Source organism: Bos taurus, chromosome 29 (genome assembly GCF_002263795.3).
Source record: "Bos taurus isolate L1 Dominette 01449 registration number 42190680 breed Hereford chromosome 29, ARS-UCD2.0, whole genome shotgun sequence".
Taxonomy (NCBI): Eukaryota; Metazoa; Chordata; class Mammalia; order Artiodactyla; family Bovidae; genus Bos; species Bos taurus.
Window position 1 is genome coordinate 24,881,129 of NC_037356.1, and position 16,790 is coordinate 24,897,918.

Consider the following 16,790-nt stretch of genomic DNA (forward strand, 5'->3'; position numbering starts at 1 on the left):
GGGCGTCAGGCATCGGGCCAGGTGCTTCCGATACGTCGTTTCTATCTCCGCTCTTCACATCACACCTGCAAGGGACCCGTTCCCCTCCCCAGTTGACGGGTGAAGGGACCAAGGCTGAAAGAATGAGTATCTTGCCCAGTGCCCTCCTTCAGTCCCCTTTGGAATTGGGTTTAAGGCAGAATTGTCTAATTTGAGAACACGTGCTCCCTCTGGCCTGCATCACCTGGCCGTTCGTTGAGCACTTGCCAATGCCAACTCTTCAGTACCTGCACGTATTCTCAGCCACGCTCCTATTCCCTCACGGGTGGCTTTAGCTTCCTAATGAGGACACAGGCTTTGAGAGCGCCGTCCAGGGCTCTCAGCAAATGCAGGGCAGGGCTGGCTGGGAAACTCTCCCTGAGCCCAATGCCCACCCTCCCCACCACCACCCCCCAGGGCAGCGGTACAGCAGCAATGCCAGCCTCCCCATCCCCCATCTCCAGGCATACAGCGTGTATGCAGGCCAGGCGGGGCACATTCTGATGCAAAGGCAGCCCCAGCAGTGGGTTCTGAGCCCGCTTCCCTCCCACTTTGTGCTCTGACATGTCACAACCGCTGTGCCTCAGTTGCTCTATGGGTGACACACGGATGTGGATGACACAACCTAGGCTGGCAACCGTTTAAGGCTCTGCTGGGAAAAGGGTGACAGCACAGATGGAAAAGGACTCCGACCACTCATGATGAGAAGAAACTCCTGAGTCTCTAATTGCATCTGCTCTCCGGGGTTAGCCACTGAAGGTATCTGAAATTTCCTATAATCCAAGGATGAAGAAAGAAGACATGCAGGAGAGGAGCGTGGCTGGAGAGGAGGAAGGGGGGAAGTTAGTAACAGGCGCCCACGAATCCAAGCTCCAGATTTCCTTGCCTTGAAACTGTACCCGCTCTTCCTCTGTGCCCTCTGAACACTGAGATGCTGTCGCAGGGGGACATGCGGCACTCCTCACACACACACTTCTCCCATGTCTCTGCACAGAGCATCACGGGGCCACCCTGAGCTGATAGGGGTCCTAGCAACTAAGTCAGCCCAGAAGGGGCAAATCAAGGATCTACCCCGCAGAGAAGTAGGAGTGGGGAGACCGAGAAGGAGGACGAAGGAGCAATGGCAAGAGAGGTCTATGCTGAGCACGAGCTGCCCTGGGGTCCCCAGCGCTGTCTGTGCACCAGAAACAAGAGCTGTCCCCGAGCTCAGAAAACTAGCCACGTCCCCCTCACTTCTGGCTCTCTGGGGACACTGGCGAATCTCTCTAGATATAAAGTCACTTAGCTCCAACTTGTCCCTTCTCTAAAATTCAGGATATTTGAAATGGTCCTGGGCCACCAAGATCACTGTCAGGGAGTTCCAAGAAGCATCGTAAGGAAAACTAGTTCCATAAGATGCTCTGTGATAACAATGTGGTCCCAAGAAGAGAATGCATGGTATGCTAGCCCCCTCTCAGAGATTCAAGTTGCCCATGAACTTCTTATAAAGTGCTGGCATGATCTCTTCAACGTTGCCTAAAAGAGCACTCCGCACACGGGAGATGCTGAGAATGATGCACAGTCTGGAAGAAAAGCAAAGGAAGCCTAAAGCTGCTGCTGGGCCCTTCATCCTTGGCTGCCTCTTAGGCAGCTAGCAGGGAGGGAGGGAAGCAGAAGCAAGAGCAATGACACCACATGAGCTCCTGCATCCAGCAGATTAGAAGTCAGAAGCCACCTCTGGGAGACCAAACAGTGAGATCTAATAAATGTCTTTCTTTTACTCAAAACTAGCTTGCTTATGCTTTTGTCACTTGGTACGCCGGTGCTAACTAATGGGGGATTGCAATTTGTTGGTAAAACGACTCCAGACGCGTGGCTGAAAGTCAGATGGGAAAAATGTGGAAAGCATGTAGGATTCATTCAGGTAGTAAGAACATTCGTTGAATCCAATCAAGCGGCAAAGGAAATTAGGTACAACGTGGGACGGGGTATAAGTCTGTTGACCCAAGTCAGAAGATAAATGTTGAAAGAGGTTACAAACCCTGATTATGGCTGAAATTTGAAAGTAACTCAGAGGATTTGGGTTTGCAGTGTGGTGACACAAAATTCCAGTGAAGGGGCTCGAGAGACGGAAAGAACTGCAGTGCACTCAGCCATGGCCCAGAACAATCATTCTGGAAATGGTTTGGCCATTCCTGCACCCTGCTCGTGAATCTGATTGTCAAAATCCACGTGAGGGTTTTGAGCCCACTTGGTAGGATAAACTTCCTCCCCTCAGTGGGGAGTAAAGTGATTTTAAATCCTTGGAACGGTCTAAAAAGATGAAGGGAGATAATGAAATAAATCCTAATATTAATGCTTCATTTTATAGAGTAAAAGCTTGGTGATCATTGGGATAATCTATATAATTTATACTATTTTTAAAAATATATGGCATGTTAGAGAATCTAAAAATGTCTTGTGCTTTGAATCTAAATGAGTACTGATTTTTCATTTGAGATTTTTTTTTTTTTTTAGTTCTACCAGTTTATTGCTACCAACCCGTGACCCTCCGCCCTCACGCACACATGCTCAGTCATGTAACCCCATGGACTGCAGCCTGCCAGGCTCCTCTATCCATGGACTTTTCCAGGCAAGAATACTGGAGTGGGTTGCCATTTCCTTCTCCATCATTTGAGATTTTTAAGATGAAAGATTTAAGAACTGGATTCAGACTGTACAAAGAATTGAACTGTTTTGGACAAACTGAAGTTACAAATGTCATAAGTTATTTGATTTGCAAAGGTTGTTTAAATGCTTAGACAGATTTTGCTTGTTAGGCTACTAAAGTCTATCCACACCAACATTTGAAGAACTTGAGGAAGCCAGGTATGTTAAGTTTACAAATGTGATCTAAAGTATTTCAGGAAATTTATCTAGATTCGCAAATAGTACTAATCAGTCAAATATAATTTGTTAAGTTTGAATTAATAAAGTACTAATCAAAATAACAGGTGGAAACATTCTTACTTTATGCAAAGTACTTGACTTACAGATAAGATTTGTAAGAAAACACAGGTTTAAAATTAAAGCTTTAATAAATTGAATAGTAAAACCTAATTAATTCTAAGACACTCTCTTTGGGTACAAAAGTGTTCCTCAGACATTGAGAAAAACATTAAAGAAGATTTCATTTTGTGAATGAATGAATGATTTTTATATATGAATGACCAGAAGAATAAATGAACACAAGACAGATCTATTCTCTTTACCAGTTTTTCCTGTTCCACTTCACCTTCACTCTATATTGTAAGATTGCCAAGATTACTCAAAACTGCTCCAAAAGTGTTAGTGGAAACAGCACTGTGGTCAACAGCCTTGGGAAACAACCAGAAGAGCCCCGAGGGCCTCCTCCTCCCCAGATTCTATAACAGGAAACTACAAGGGGCATAGGGCCCACAGCTTGGCTGGTTTCCCTTTTTTTTCCAAAACAGCATATGATGTTTATGCCCTATAAATTCTTTGGCTGGGACATCTAGAGAAATGGCAAGAAGATGCTTCTGTTGACTTCTCAGAACCATCAACAAAAAGCATCATTTCCTACCCAGATCATGGCCGCGTACTTTTTTCTCTACTCAATGAAAAGTCCTCCACTGGTGGTCATACGTCACGACTACAGGCAGAAGTGATCAGACTGGAAAACGACCTTCACCTATTTTTGCCAATGGGTGGGTGGAAAGAATTCCATCAAATACTTGCTATTTTTCTTCAAGACTCCTGAACTCCAGTGTTTTTGAATCCGGAACCAGGGACCTTGAATTTTGTTCATCTCACCCTGTCAGCCAGCACCCTCTACGTGCCAGGCACCACGCAAGGTATCAGGGATACGAAGATGACTCAGTGGTCCCCACCCTTGATCGCAAAGCCGGTAGATGTGGCAGCCAAGAAGGCAGAGCTCAGAGCCCGAGGAAAACGTAAAACAGGAAGGTAAGCAAAGGACACCAAGCGGAAACTGCACCGGTTTCTGACACTTCTACAGATTTCAACAGCCCCTCAAACCACCAACCAAGTGCCAGCATAAGGCGCCAGTCAGCAGCGTGCCAAAGCCCAGGCCCGCTGGCGCTCTTTCTCTCCTTCAAGGCTTGCAGGTGGCAAAGCCAAGGAGCCAGGAGAGCCCGGCCCTGGCCCCTGCCCTCCCCAGAACTGCCTCCTAGAAGACTTCAGACACCTCACTTACCCTCTAGTTCTCTGTCTCCAGTGAAGGAGCTGGACACAGCGATCCCAGAGGGTGCTTTCTAACCAGCATCCTGGGGGGTTAAGCTCAGAGAAAAGCTAGTAGAGGCAAAGGGCGCTGAAGGTCCCCACTGATCAGAGCATCTCCTTTCGTTCAGCAAAAGCTGCCAAAGAGGTCACTACACTTTCTAGTCTCTGGGTTTCCTCACTGCTGATTTCATCTCATAGTGATTCTTTTTGAAGCCCACGCTGAGTCTTTTCAATATTTGGGATAGGTGTCGATATCTTACACACAGGAGGACTTAGGGATGAGTTGTAACTGCCCTCTATAGACAGACCTCAGCTTTCCTATTTGACACCACCCCAACCTGAGCCTTTGTACTCATACAGGCTACTTGAATTGGAGCAAGCTCGGGGAGATGGTGAAGCACAGGGAAGTCTGGGGTACTGCGGTCCATGGGGTCGCAAAGAGTGGACACGACTGAGCAACTGAACTACAATAAGGCTACCTGATTGACCCCATAATACACAGGCATTACAACCCAATCCACAATAGAGGCTCTGCATGACCACACTATCCACAAAGGAACAAGATGCAATCTTACCTAACGTATAAAGCCACCACTGGCAGTGTTTACCAAATGCCAGGCACTGTACTGGGCATGGTTTGTGTGCGTTGAAGAGTCATCCAACGACTCATGAGAGGGAGAGGACACATACGTCAGCTTTGAAATCTCTGTCTGCTAACCAGCCTCGTCTGAAAAGAACCTCCAGTGACTGACAGCAATCACGCATAATATCAGAGAGACCCTGTGTGGGCCAAGACACAGCATTTGAACCACAGTCAAGGCTCTCGAAAGTGACCAGAAAATTTATTCAAAAATGGAAAGGCCCATAAAACAAGGAGATCCAGTTTCAGAGTCTTACAAGAGATGCTGACATCACTGTGTCAGGAATTCAAATGCCACTCAGAGGACTTAAAGCACAATTTTAACAGCCCAAACACAAGCTATCAGCTATGAAAAACGCAGGTGAAAGAATCATAAATTATTCCAGCCTCTCACACTCCCTGTTTCCCTCACTGTTGTGGGGAGTTAGCATTCCACAGAACCTGCTTTCACTAGGCTCCCCTGAGAAATCACCTCTAATCTGGACAAATTTTTAATATCAAGCTCTTCTGGGGAGTCTGTAGATACATCAGGAATCTGTAATGGTTCTGAATTCATGTGGTATTGTATTTACAACTTCATCTCAACAGCAGGAATCTGCAATGGTTCTGAATTAATGTGGTATTGTATTTACAACTTCATCTCAACAGCAGGAATCTGCAATGGTTCTGAATTCATGTGATACTATATGTACAAATTCATCTTCCATGAAGTAAAAAGGCAAAACCGAGCCCCAAGGTTAGAAGGATGATTAAACAGATTTTTCCACTAGGATTTACACGTCCAGGCATGAGGAATCCTGGCTTTCAGCAAAAGACTCTTGCTCTGAGAAGAGGAGTTACTGAAGGATCTGGAGGGTCATTAGACTTTCCAAATGGACTCCCTGTGAGATAATGTTGTTTATGCAAGGGAAAGACAAGCTTAAATGATGTTGTAAAAAAAAAATCGGCTTGTAGAGAAATATTCCTTCCCTGCTCACTAATAAACCACAGAAGGTTAGAAGAGATGAAGTACTGTAATTCTGGTCCTCAAAAGCAGCCTTCACTAAGCAAGGGATCTTAATCACCCTCCACCCAAAACCCCCACCCAAAGACTGGGTCTACTCCAGAAGGCCCTAAACATTCTCAGGAACTGTCTTGGCCAGCCCCCGCCCTCCCGCCTGCCCCTCTCCTGGTGACTAAACTCGTGCTGTAGAGCCACCCAGGGCTGGGTCGCGGCTTTACCTGCTCACTTTTCCAGTTCTGCTCCGGAATCACGGCAGAACCCATTTCCAGGGCCCCGTGCCCCCTGCCAGACAGCTGCATTCACTTGCAAAAGCCCAGACTGGTGGAACTTGTTTTCTGGCTATTGTTCAAGGCAATTGTTCCCGTGAAACCCCAGGGCCCAGCGGAATGAGATCCTATGGTGTGGATGAGTGAGCAAGTCCAACCGGGGCTTAGCAGTAACCCCCGGGGTAGGGAAAGGGTTTGGCTACCTTCACTTCCCACCAGACAGGTATGTTAACTATTTCCTCCCCAGGAGCTTTTCTCAGGAGCGTCACCTCCTCTAACCACTGCTGGGGCCCCTTAAGAAAATCCACCTTCAAAGAATGCAACAGGACTCCTGCAAAATCCTTTTGCTGCCTATCTGAGAATGATAAGAGCCAACTTTAATTGAAGTTTAAAGCTGCGCCAGACTCCGTGCTAATTATATTACTTGCATTCTTTCATTTAATCCACCCAACTCTATGATAAAAATAATAACTAGTGTTAAGGGCTTACCTATATTTTCTCCTGGGTACCATGAGATTGAGACTAATTCTATACCCATTTGAGAGATGAGACAACTGACCCTTGGAAAGAAAGGCCCAAAGGTCATACAGCTAGGAATTGTTGAAGCTGGGATTCACATACAGATCCAAGAATGCGCAACCATCTTGTTTATCTATTCAACTGACACATTTTCATGAACACTTGTCATGTGTATTAGAAGGGCGTTCAAGTTTCCCACATGAAAAAATATTAGTAAATAAAAGAGAGCCACTTGAACAAAGCTATGAGCAAGCAAGTCGCCCTTCAGGTTTTCCCCCTGCGATCAGCCTATACAGTTTGCTGTTGCAGTACAAAATAACCCAGAACCTGAGTTCGAATGAAAAGCCAGGACAGAGTTAGATACTAATCCAAATAAATTAAGTTTCATCCAGCAGTGGGCCAGGGTACCATAAACCTCTGAAGCTCTAGATGGAGGCAGCACATGCTCTGAAGAAAAAAAAAGTAAAATATTGGGCTGACCAAGAAGTTTGGGTTGTTCTGTAAGACGCTTTGGAAAAACCCAAATGAACTTTCTGGCCCATCTAACAGATCTCAGTGTGAACCCGGGCCCTGCCATTCACTTTGTCAGTATCTTCACCTCCAGAAGACCCAGACTTCCTCCTCTGTGACCTGGTGCTGATCAACACCCAGGCCCCTGAAGCCTTTCCTGGGGACCAAACCAGAACTCCAGGCACAGAGGAGATAGCCAGCTCCTGTCAGCTGCAGGGTGGGATCCAGGGACTCTGCAAAGACCACAAGAAGGAGAGGCAGGCCCACAATATGAAAAAGATGATGAACTTCTAGTGCAAGAGCTCGCTGCCATAAATGGGCAGGGTCCCGGGGGAGAAGCAGCTTCTACAGACGGTGCCAGGTGCAAGGCCAATCATTTGAGGTGGAGAGAGGGAAACAGGAACCCCATAAAGAAGGCTCCGAGGGGATTTAGTAGCACTCAGAATGTCAGGGGTTGAGTTTCACCCCACGGCACCTTTGTCCCATTTTGGTAACTCATTCCCTCAACAAGTAGGTGGTCCCCTGAGTAAGCGTGAAATTCCTCCTTTGGCTCCAGGGGCTGGTTGAGCTACCAAACCCAGGGCTCTGGTCCGGATGCCCTCTACCCTCATTGTTAGCATAGGCACCAGCATGTCTGCTGGCCTCAGCTGCACAAAGGCCTCTCTCCTCCAAGGCTCCACCAGAGAAAGCTGCTGACACTTGGTCCACAGCCGCCTGGCTTTTGCCAAAGATTGCAGCAAATTCTGGGATTCTGCTGTTCTGTGTACCAGAAGATAAGAGTACCCTAAACATCAACAGAATTCAGCATATCATATACAGCTCAGCCTATCAGATGGCTCATGAAAATACTGGCGAACAGAAGCTAAAAAGCTATAACAGTGGGCTCCAGGGATTTTGCTAAAGCACTTTACATTCATTACCCCACACACTTCTATTAGACTATAAGGCACAAACTACTGATGTTCCCTTTTACAGATGTGAAAACTGAGGCTTACAGAGGCTATGGTGACCTGCCCACCGTGCCAGAGATAATAAAAAGAGCTGGATTTGAAGCTAGATTGGCATGGTTCTAAAACCCAAGCTCTCATTCTATGTAAGAGCAGAGGCAAAGAGGCTTTCAAGGAATTACAGTCAAATAAGAACTCAGAACTCCCAACTGCTATGCATAAAGCCCAGGACACCTTTTTTTTTTTTTTTTTTAATTTTATTTTGTCTTGGAATATAGCTGATGAAAAAGTTGTTATAGTTTCAAGTGAACAGCAAAGGGACTCAGCCATACATGTGTATGTATTCATTCTCCCTCCAAACTGCCCTCCCCAAACCTGGGACACCTTTTAATGGAATCAAAGTATTCTCCATGTAATTATAGAAAAGCTGGGGTAGGGAAGAAATCCCAGACTGGCTGCCCTAGGTCTAGAGTTGTTGGTGAAGGAAGATGTGGTGGTTCCATTACCACCACCCACCCACCCACACATACTCCCAGTCACCTCCCAATACATCTTAGGCGTCTGGAAACCTGAATGCCCAGGATAGAACAACAGTTGCCTCACTCAGGGCAACTTGTCAGGGGCCTACCCTTCAGCTACCCTTTCTAAGGCCAATGGGATGGGAAGGGAAGGAAGCCCAAGTCAGGAAACAAACACTCTAAATCAGCTCTGGGACCCAAAAACAGTTCCACCCTAGCCAACTAGCCACCCCAGGCACACATGTGAGCGACTACTGCCAAGCCTGGGTGAGCCTTAACACGCCAGGGTGGGGACTCCGGGACTCCAGCAGCCCCAGGCCAACTTCAAGGCTACTGACCTTCCCACGTTTGACTTTCACTTGGGCTTCCACCTCCTCCCTCAACCACGTATAAATCCAATGAGCAACAAATCCAGTCACAGATTTATTTAGAGTCCAAAAGCCTCAAAGAGATTAGCAAACTCTCAGGTAGGTCTTGCTGCCAGTTCTTTTTGATGTCACCCCTCTCCAGAAATGAGCCGAATCGGAGAGGCCCAGGCAGGCCATGCTTGCAAGTATCATGTGTACGTTGGCACGTCCTCCACAATAAAAAGTGCCCTTCATCCAGCTGAACCCACATTTAAACTTACAGATAAAACCATCCTGAGCCATCCGCCAAGCCCAACAAGGAAGGCAGAGTGGTGGCCAGTCCCACCTAGTGTCTGTGTGACCCTGAGTGCATTCCTTAGCCTCTCCTGGCTCGCACTGCCTCACCTCAAATTAAAAATAATATTGTTGGCTTTGCAAGAGAAATTAAATGAGACAATGTCTGTTAGATACCTGGCCAGTAGTAGGTGGCAATGAACATTGTTTCCTCTCCCCCTTGTCCGACTTAAAAATAGAAATGTTCCTCTTTGGGCAGCTTTAGAGCAGTCCTAACAAACAAGAAAAGGACTCCTACTTAAATCTATGCCATCTTTCCTGGAGCCTAGTTTCCAGAATAATAAAAAAAAAAGGTCCTACCCGGTAATTTGCAGTATTAGTAAACACAACCACAAGTTCACCCGGCTTCTTAGATTCCAAACAAAACCAACTGCAAGTCGTTTTAATCAGAGCCCTCTGCCCCACCAGCAGTCCTTGCCCGGGGCCCAACAGTGTCTCTCTCCAGTTCTCCCGTCCCCCCACCCCACCCAGGCTCAAAGGTCTCCCCTTAAAAGCTGAAATACGGACCTAAAAGAGCCAGTGTTTTGGTCTCAGCAGCTTCATTTGATAAGATGGTCTGGAATACACTGACATTACCCAAATGTCCAGGTGAACCAAGGACATTTGCTCCAGCTGCCTTTAGGACTATCAACGTTAAAATAAAAAGGGATGGGGGTGAGAAGGAAAAAGATGATGAGTTTCCAGACCCGTGACCAGCCCCCCCAACTACGTAGCCCACAGCAATTTTGGCAGCCGTACCGCTGGCTGCTCTGCCCACTCTCCAGTGCCACCCAGGGCAGCAGGAGCACCACACCCTGCCCCAAGCCCTAGGAGTTTCAGAATATCGTCCTACCTTGTCAGGTTCCTAGGCCAGAGCATTCTACATTGTGATCCTCGGAGGAAGCAGACAAAGAAGCTGAATGAATCTCACGATGGCAATTCCGTCAGCCAGCCAGCCAGCCAGCCAGCCAGGCAGGCAGGCAGCCGAGCCAGCCCACACCGGGCCAGGGAATCCCAGGCACCAGCAGTCGGCTACTAAAGTACCAGCTTCAGGGGGATCTCCATTCCCCTGCCCAGGAAAGAAACCGGATCCACCAACAAAATTAACCCCTAAAGTGCCAAAGGAGCGAGAGGTCAGGCCAGAGTGCTGGTATCAAGTCAGCTGTGAAAAGTTTCAGCAAAGCAAAAGCTAACACCAAACTTGGAAACTGTTACCGTAAAGCACCTAGTGGAAGGGCCCTCATACGGTCCCAAGGGAGCCAGGAACAGTTGGTCAAGCTGAATAAAATCTAGACGTGAAAGGATATTCTAAACACCCGTGGATTGTGCTAAAATGTTAGGAAAAGTCTCTCCGCCAATGCTGCGGCTATTAACGATGACACAGAAATCGCTGACCGTAACATTTCTTAACTAACTCCACCCACAACTGAATGCGGAGCATTTGATAGAAATGATTAGCCTACAGAGATAACTGCGGAACCTGGGAAGGAAGAGACACCTATTTGTACAATTAACAATGACGCAAATTATTTCTGGTGATGTCAATTTTGAGGCAGTGCCAACAAAAATATGCATTAATTTCTTGGTTTTTGTTTTTTTAAAGGAAGCTCGGTGTATGCATGGCTACTTTAAACATTATGGTATATAAGCTGGGAGGGGAGGTGGGATGGGAGAGAGTTCCAGTTCTGGGATGGGAAGGGGTTGCACCAACTAATCCCTATTAAAACCTGTAATCAAGGAATTCAGGAGAAACTATGTAAACAGATGCAGAGAACAATGAACAACTGTTTTACTAGTGAAAATTCAAAAGCAAAATAATGTCAGAGCCACAAGTCTTTATTTTAAAATGAAGGACTAAGATGCTCTCCAAAAGCCCTATTCCCTCTCCAAATATCCTACCAGTTGGCTCCCGGCTGCTTTCAAAGGCTTTCCCAGAGAAAGATTCTCCCCCTGGCCGGGCTGCCTCTCCAATCAGAGTTCAGGGTCGGGGGACTTGGGGAAGGGGTAGGGGGTTCTGTGTGAGTGTGTGTGTGTCTGGGGAGGGGAGAGGGTAGGCAAGGAAGCAGTACCTGGCCCAGAGCAAGGTCTCAGGGTGGTCAACATTTGTTCAGCAAACAAAAGCCTTTCAAAGGGGGAATGAAGAGCCACCCCCACCCCAAAAGGGGGACAATAAAAGGTCAGCTCAGAAAGGAAGTGAGGGTCTAGTGGGGCTTCCCAGGTGAAAGAAAAATCAAGTGTGTCCAGGAGCCGAGATTGTAATCTTGAAGGAGTCTCGACCAAAGTTAATCATTCACCTCTCATCCCTTAGGGCCCTCCCCCAGGTGAAAACCTGTGGCCAGAGCCTATCTCTGCAGTGGTGAGTGGAAGGCTGAGGCCGGGACCCGGAGGGGTGGGTTCAGGGGAGGGCAGTGTAGCCTAGATTTACTGAGACAAAGTCAGGATGGACCCAAACTCTGGCTGACAAAGATGCTTTAAACCATCCCTGTCTCTGAAACTGAATTTATCTTTACAACATGACTTATTTGAGAATCTGGCTGACCTCTGGGTTACTTTAGGTGGAATGAGACTACATATATGGAGACATACATACAGAAAGACACATATACATACACACAAAAAAATTTCCACTGTTTGCTGCAGTTGTTCTTTGTTATAAGCTAATATAATATGTAACCATCCACATTAATTGCCAAGGTAACTAATTTATTCATTTAACTGATATTACCGAGACCCTGCTATGCAAATCAACAAAATAGACAAAACATTCCTTACTCAAATGGAACTTACTGTTCAGTGATAGAACTACACAATCAATGAGACAAATGTAAATTATAGAGTATGTTACAGTGATCAGTGCTAAGGAGAAAAAAGTAATGTAGGAAAGAGGCTGTGATTTGTCAAGGAGGGTGTCTGAAATTTTACATAGGGTAGCTAGGGAAGGTCTCCGGAACGGATGAGTCCTGCAGATCTGAAAGAAGTGGGGCAGCTGGTTAGGTGACTATCTGGAGGTAAGAGCCTTCTGAGAGAGGGAAAGGTCAGCGCAAAGGTCCTGAGACAGGATACAACTTACACATTCAAGAACCACGTGTAGCTGGAGTAGAGTGAGCAGGGAAGCAAAGGAAACCAAGGAGGTCAGGTCAGAGGGTTAAAGGGAGGGAGGAGGGTCCCTGAGGAGAGCCTGGCAAGTCAGGCTTTTCCTCTGAGAAAGGACGCACTGGCAGGGGAATAAAGGAACCTCCTCTCATGTACAAGTTTCTGTAAATCTCCTTCAGCACTGAATATATAATTTCAATTATGCACAACTTTTTCAAGGGTGACTTTACTACATGAGACAATGCAGTTTAAAAGGGTCTTGGTCCTCTCCCTGCTGTTAAAAGGTCCCATCTTTAATACAAAACGCTCTGAATTCTCTGCATCTGCAGGGTAAGGTTTAGGTAGGGCTTTCCCATGCTCTGAAAGGCAACACACACTATAGCTAAGCGTTCCAGCAATAGGAGGAGATAAGAGAGGAAGGCAGGTCAGCCAACCCTGTGGGAGCAGATGCCCTTTGACTCTTTCCAAAGAGCCAGTCTTCCCCTGTTATTTCTGACCCTGGTTTCCAAACAGGCCAGATTCCAAAGACCTTCTAGGACACATAACATTCTTCTCCACAGAAACAATGTTATCAATGATGTGAAGGTTCTCAGGTTAACTTACAGAGCTATTTTTTAAATCAAAATGCAGCTGATCAACTCTACCCAGGTATCAAAGAGCAGAATAAAACTGCATTCTTAGAATATAGCAGGTAATTACAGAAAACAGAAAACCACTGAAATGAATCTAAAAAAGATGTTCACTTATTTCTATAAATACTTTTATTAAAATAATACTAATGAGTCTACTTTGTTCATCTTCAACATCATCCGTTTTTGCCCTTTTTACTGGCTCTTCCCCACTAACTGGCCAAGGAAATATATCACCTATTTCATCAAATAAAATTTTCTTTAACCCCACGTCCATATTCTCCTCCACGACTATGTTACAGCAGAACACGTCAAAGAAGCTGTCTCCATCCCAGCTTCTATGGTCCACTGTCTCCTCCACCTGCCAGGCAGACTTGTGTTCCCATTACCCCACTGAAACTGTTTTGTTTCTCCCAAGAACATCAGTGGTTTAAGTTTTGCCAAAGATCCTTCTGCTGCCTAAGTGTTCAGCAGCATGCAGCCAGGTTTGGCAGCGTCTTCCTTCTGGAACGGGTCTCTTCACAGGTTTCCATGCCATCATCTGCACCTGGCTACTTCCTCCCTCACTGGCTGTGCCTCTCTGTCCTTTTGCTCAAGCTCCTCCTCTCCAGACCCCTCGGGCTCTGTCTCTTGTCCCCTGCTCGTTCCTACCTAGCCTTTCCCTAGGTGATCTCATCCACAGCTTCAAAGACTAGGCACAGACCACTCTGAAGTTTGCTTCTCTATCCTGACCCCCTTGGGTGCACGCAACACATCTCAAATCTAACGCATCTCAGGCGAAACGATTGTTTCCAACTTCTAATTGGTGTGCATTCCACTCCCAAATCGGAATCCCCCCCTTCCCAGTCAATGTACCACTACCCATCAGTCATCTCTTAATCAGTATTTCCTTCATAGCTCCTATAAAATCCCCTAGCAAGTTCTTTGCCTATACGTCTCCAATACACCTTGAACCTGATCACTCTTCAGCATCTTCTGTAAGATAACCTTGGTCCAAGCCACCATTGCCTCTCTCCTTCAACAACCACCTCCCTGATTGCTTGGCCTTCCCTCTTGCTCTGCTAGGATCCCTCACCCACACGGTAGTGACAGTGATCTGACTCAAGGAGACATCGGGTCAAGTTGCTTTTCTTCCTAAAACCCTTCAGTAGCTTCCCTGGGAACTAAGAATAAAATCCAAATTCATTAGGATAAAATCCAAATTTGTTCCCTCAGCCTAAAAGGGATCTGACTCCTGCCTACTCCCTCTGCCACTCTGCGCCTCTCCTTCATTAACTTCAAGTACAGGGCCCACATGGGCCTTGGCACATACGAGGTCTCTTTCTATTTCATAGGCCCTGCGCTGAGTTCCATTTGCCTGTGATGCTCTCCGTCCACATCTCCCCATGTCTGCCTCCATCTCCTTGTTCAGGTCGTGGATGGAATGTCACCTCCTCAGGGATTCCCTCTAGACTCTGAGCCAGTTACCTTCCATAACACCCCATGGTACTTAACCAGTCAGCGCATTATTTGTTTATTTTTAAAGAAAAAAAAAAAAAAAACAACCAGTAAGCTCCTTGAGGGCAGGAGTACTGTCTGCTTTCCTCCTGAGAGATCTCCTCCCAGGGCCAAGGGTAAGACAAGATGTTACCCATTAGTAACAGGTGATCCTGGTGCCGTATCAGTGAAGGTGCTGTCAGTCTGGAGATGATTCCAGTGTGGCTTAACTCCTCCATTTCCCCCAGTTCTTTGCTGGGGCTCAGAATCTATCGGATAAGTGAAAAATCTCCCTTTCCTGCTGAGGGGCTTATGGCTTATTCTCTGCATTTACAGATAGTGGGTCCCACTCTCCTTTTCCAGGGAAGAGGATACTTGAAGGCTACTATCCTTCAATCTTACTATAAAGACAGAATGAGCCACATTTCAGTGTCGGATGTTTTATCTTGAGGGTCTGCAATTTCTGTTACCTTCAATTTGCTAATTCTTGGGGTTTGTCTGGAGCTCACACTTGTGGGTCCTCATACGCGAAAGCGCACACACACTCCTCTGTCTCTAAACAAAGGGCTTCATTCACCAGGAAGAGTACCCACTCTGTTATCTGTGTTTATCTCCCTCCCATTCTGAATCTGAAACTACAGGCTTGTTAGCAAAACCCTGGACAGGGGAGGCTAGAGAACATGACCCCAGGTGCCAGCATCTTTGGCCTAAAATCATAAACCTAGACTTTTCATCCTCGATCCAACATCAGAGATGCCTTTTCTAACAGGGTGCCAATCAACAACAAACCAACTCCCAAATGGCAGCATTTCCAACAAAAGACACATGAGGTCAAAGCTATTTTCAATGATAAACAACAATTCAGATCTATACACTTTACTGTCTATACATCTCAATTCTCATAACTAGGTGGACACATTCATTATTATCTTTATGTCATAGAAAAACAAACTGGAACTCAGATAACCTAGTTGTCTTGTTCACAGTCAAAAACTATAAGGGACCCATAGCCTCAGAGGACAAATCCTGCTCATTTTCCATGACCCCATGTGCTCAGAATAGCAAACATTTCCAGGTCACTGTGCCAACAGATGCCACTACGACATTCAGTGGGTCAGGGCCACTGTTAACAGGTGACCTGGAGTCCTTTAGCTACTTCTAATGTTGTTGGGCTTGGCCCAAATTAGACTTTTACCAAATACTATGACATCATGGTTTCCACAAGGAAAGTCATTCTGGATGCTATGGGAAAAGTGATAAGATAATAAACAGGGTATAGGAAAAGAGAGTCACCGGAGGCACTTCCTTTAAATAGAGTGGTCAGAAAAGGCATCTCTGGAAGTGATATTTAAGCTTTTCTCCTTAAAATATCGGCTGGGTGCTGACCTTTATGCATCAGGCACTGTGCAGGGGAAGCAGCAGTATGAAAAAGAGAAATGGTCTCCCTCTCTTCTTCATGGAGGTTATAGTGAGGTGTTTGTGGGGATTTCAGACATTCAAATAAAAAAACACATGCATTTAGTTGCAAGCCGTGATACATGACATGAAAGAAAAGCATAGTAAGCTGTGGAGCACATGAGAGGAGAAAAGAGATTACTGCTTATAAAGCCAGAATAAATCTGTGCCTAGGCTGCCTGTACAGGAATGCTGTGCCATGCTGAAAGTTGACAATTTGGTGCAACATTTTAAATTTGTGCCTATTTATAGCTTTCCACATAATAAAATCTCGATCATCCGATAAAACACCATGCCAAACACCCTAGGCTAATAATAACAGCCACAAAGATTCCTGTCATTATCCCCACAGCCAATAAGGAGTAATAGCAGACTGGAAGGTTAGTATGTCTGGTGTTTGGGGAATAATTCAGTTAGGCCTTCCTGCATCTGTGGTGATGGTAATAAATCCGGTTACTTAGAACAACAACAAAAAAAAAACCCAAGAAGCAAATCCACTTGATAATTTGGTCTTTTAAAAAACAAAGCATTAAAGGAAATTGAAAACAATACCATTGGCCATAAGGGGTTGGATGCATAGGGAAAACCCCAAGAGTTCAAATATTTGTTTTTCAGCTGGGATATCATCTATCTCTATGAAGATGGATGGGTAACAAATAAAATGTTTCAAAGCCACTCTGGCCTTTTTTTAACACGTGTCTCCAGCTGCAAGGACATCCTTGAGTGTGTCCGGTGTAGGGTGAGATAATGAGCCGGGGACGGGGAAAAAGCTGGAAAGGGAACACATAGGGGCTAATCACAGGCAGCCTTGAGCG

General features: G+C 46.0%; 1 protein-coding gene across 8 annotated transcripts in view; it reads right to left on the reverse strand.

Moving 5' to 3' along the window:
- The window catches only part of NAV2 (neuron navigator 2), a 423,973-nt gene that overhangs the window by 80,109 nt on the left and 327,074 nt on the right, over positions 1 to 16,790 (reverse strand). The window contains exon 1 of one of the 8 annotated variants that reach the window (XM_024987495.2): positions 10,176 to 11,429. The exons of the other annotated variants lie outside the window; for them this stretch is intronic. Coding sequence (XP_024843263.1) covers positions 10,176 to 10,201 — 26 coding nt within the window. The 5' untranslated portion in view covers positions 10,202 to 11,429. Of the gene's footprint in view, positions 1 to 10,175; positions 11,430 to 16,790 lie in introns of those variants that run through there. 8 annotated transcript variants of the gene reach the window in all.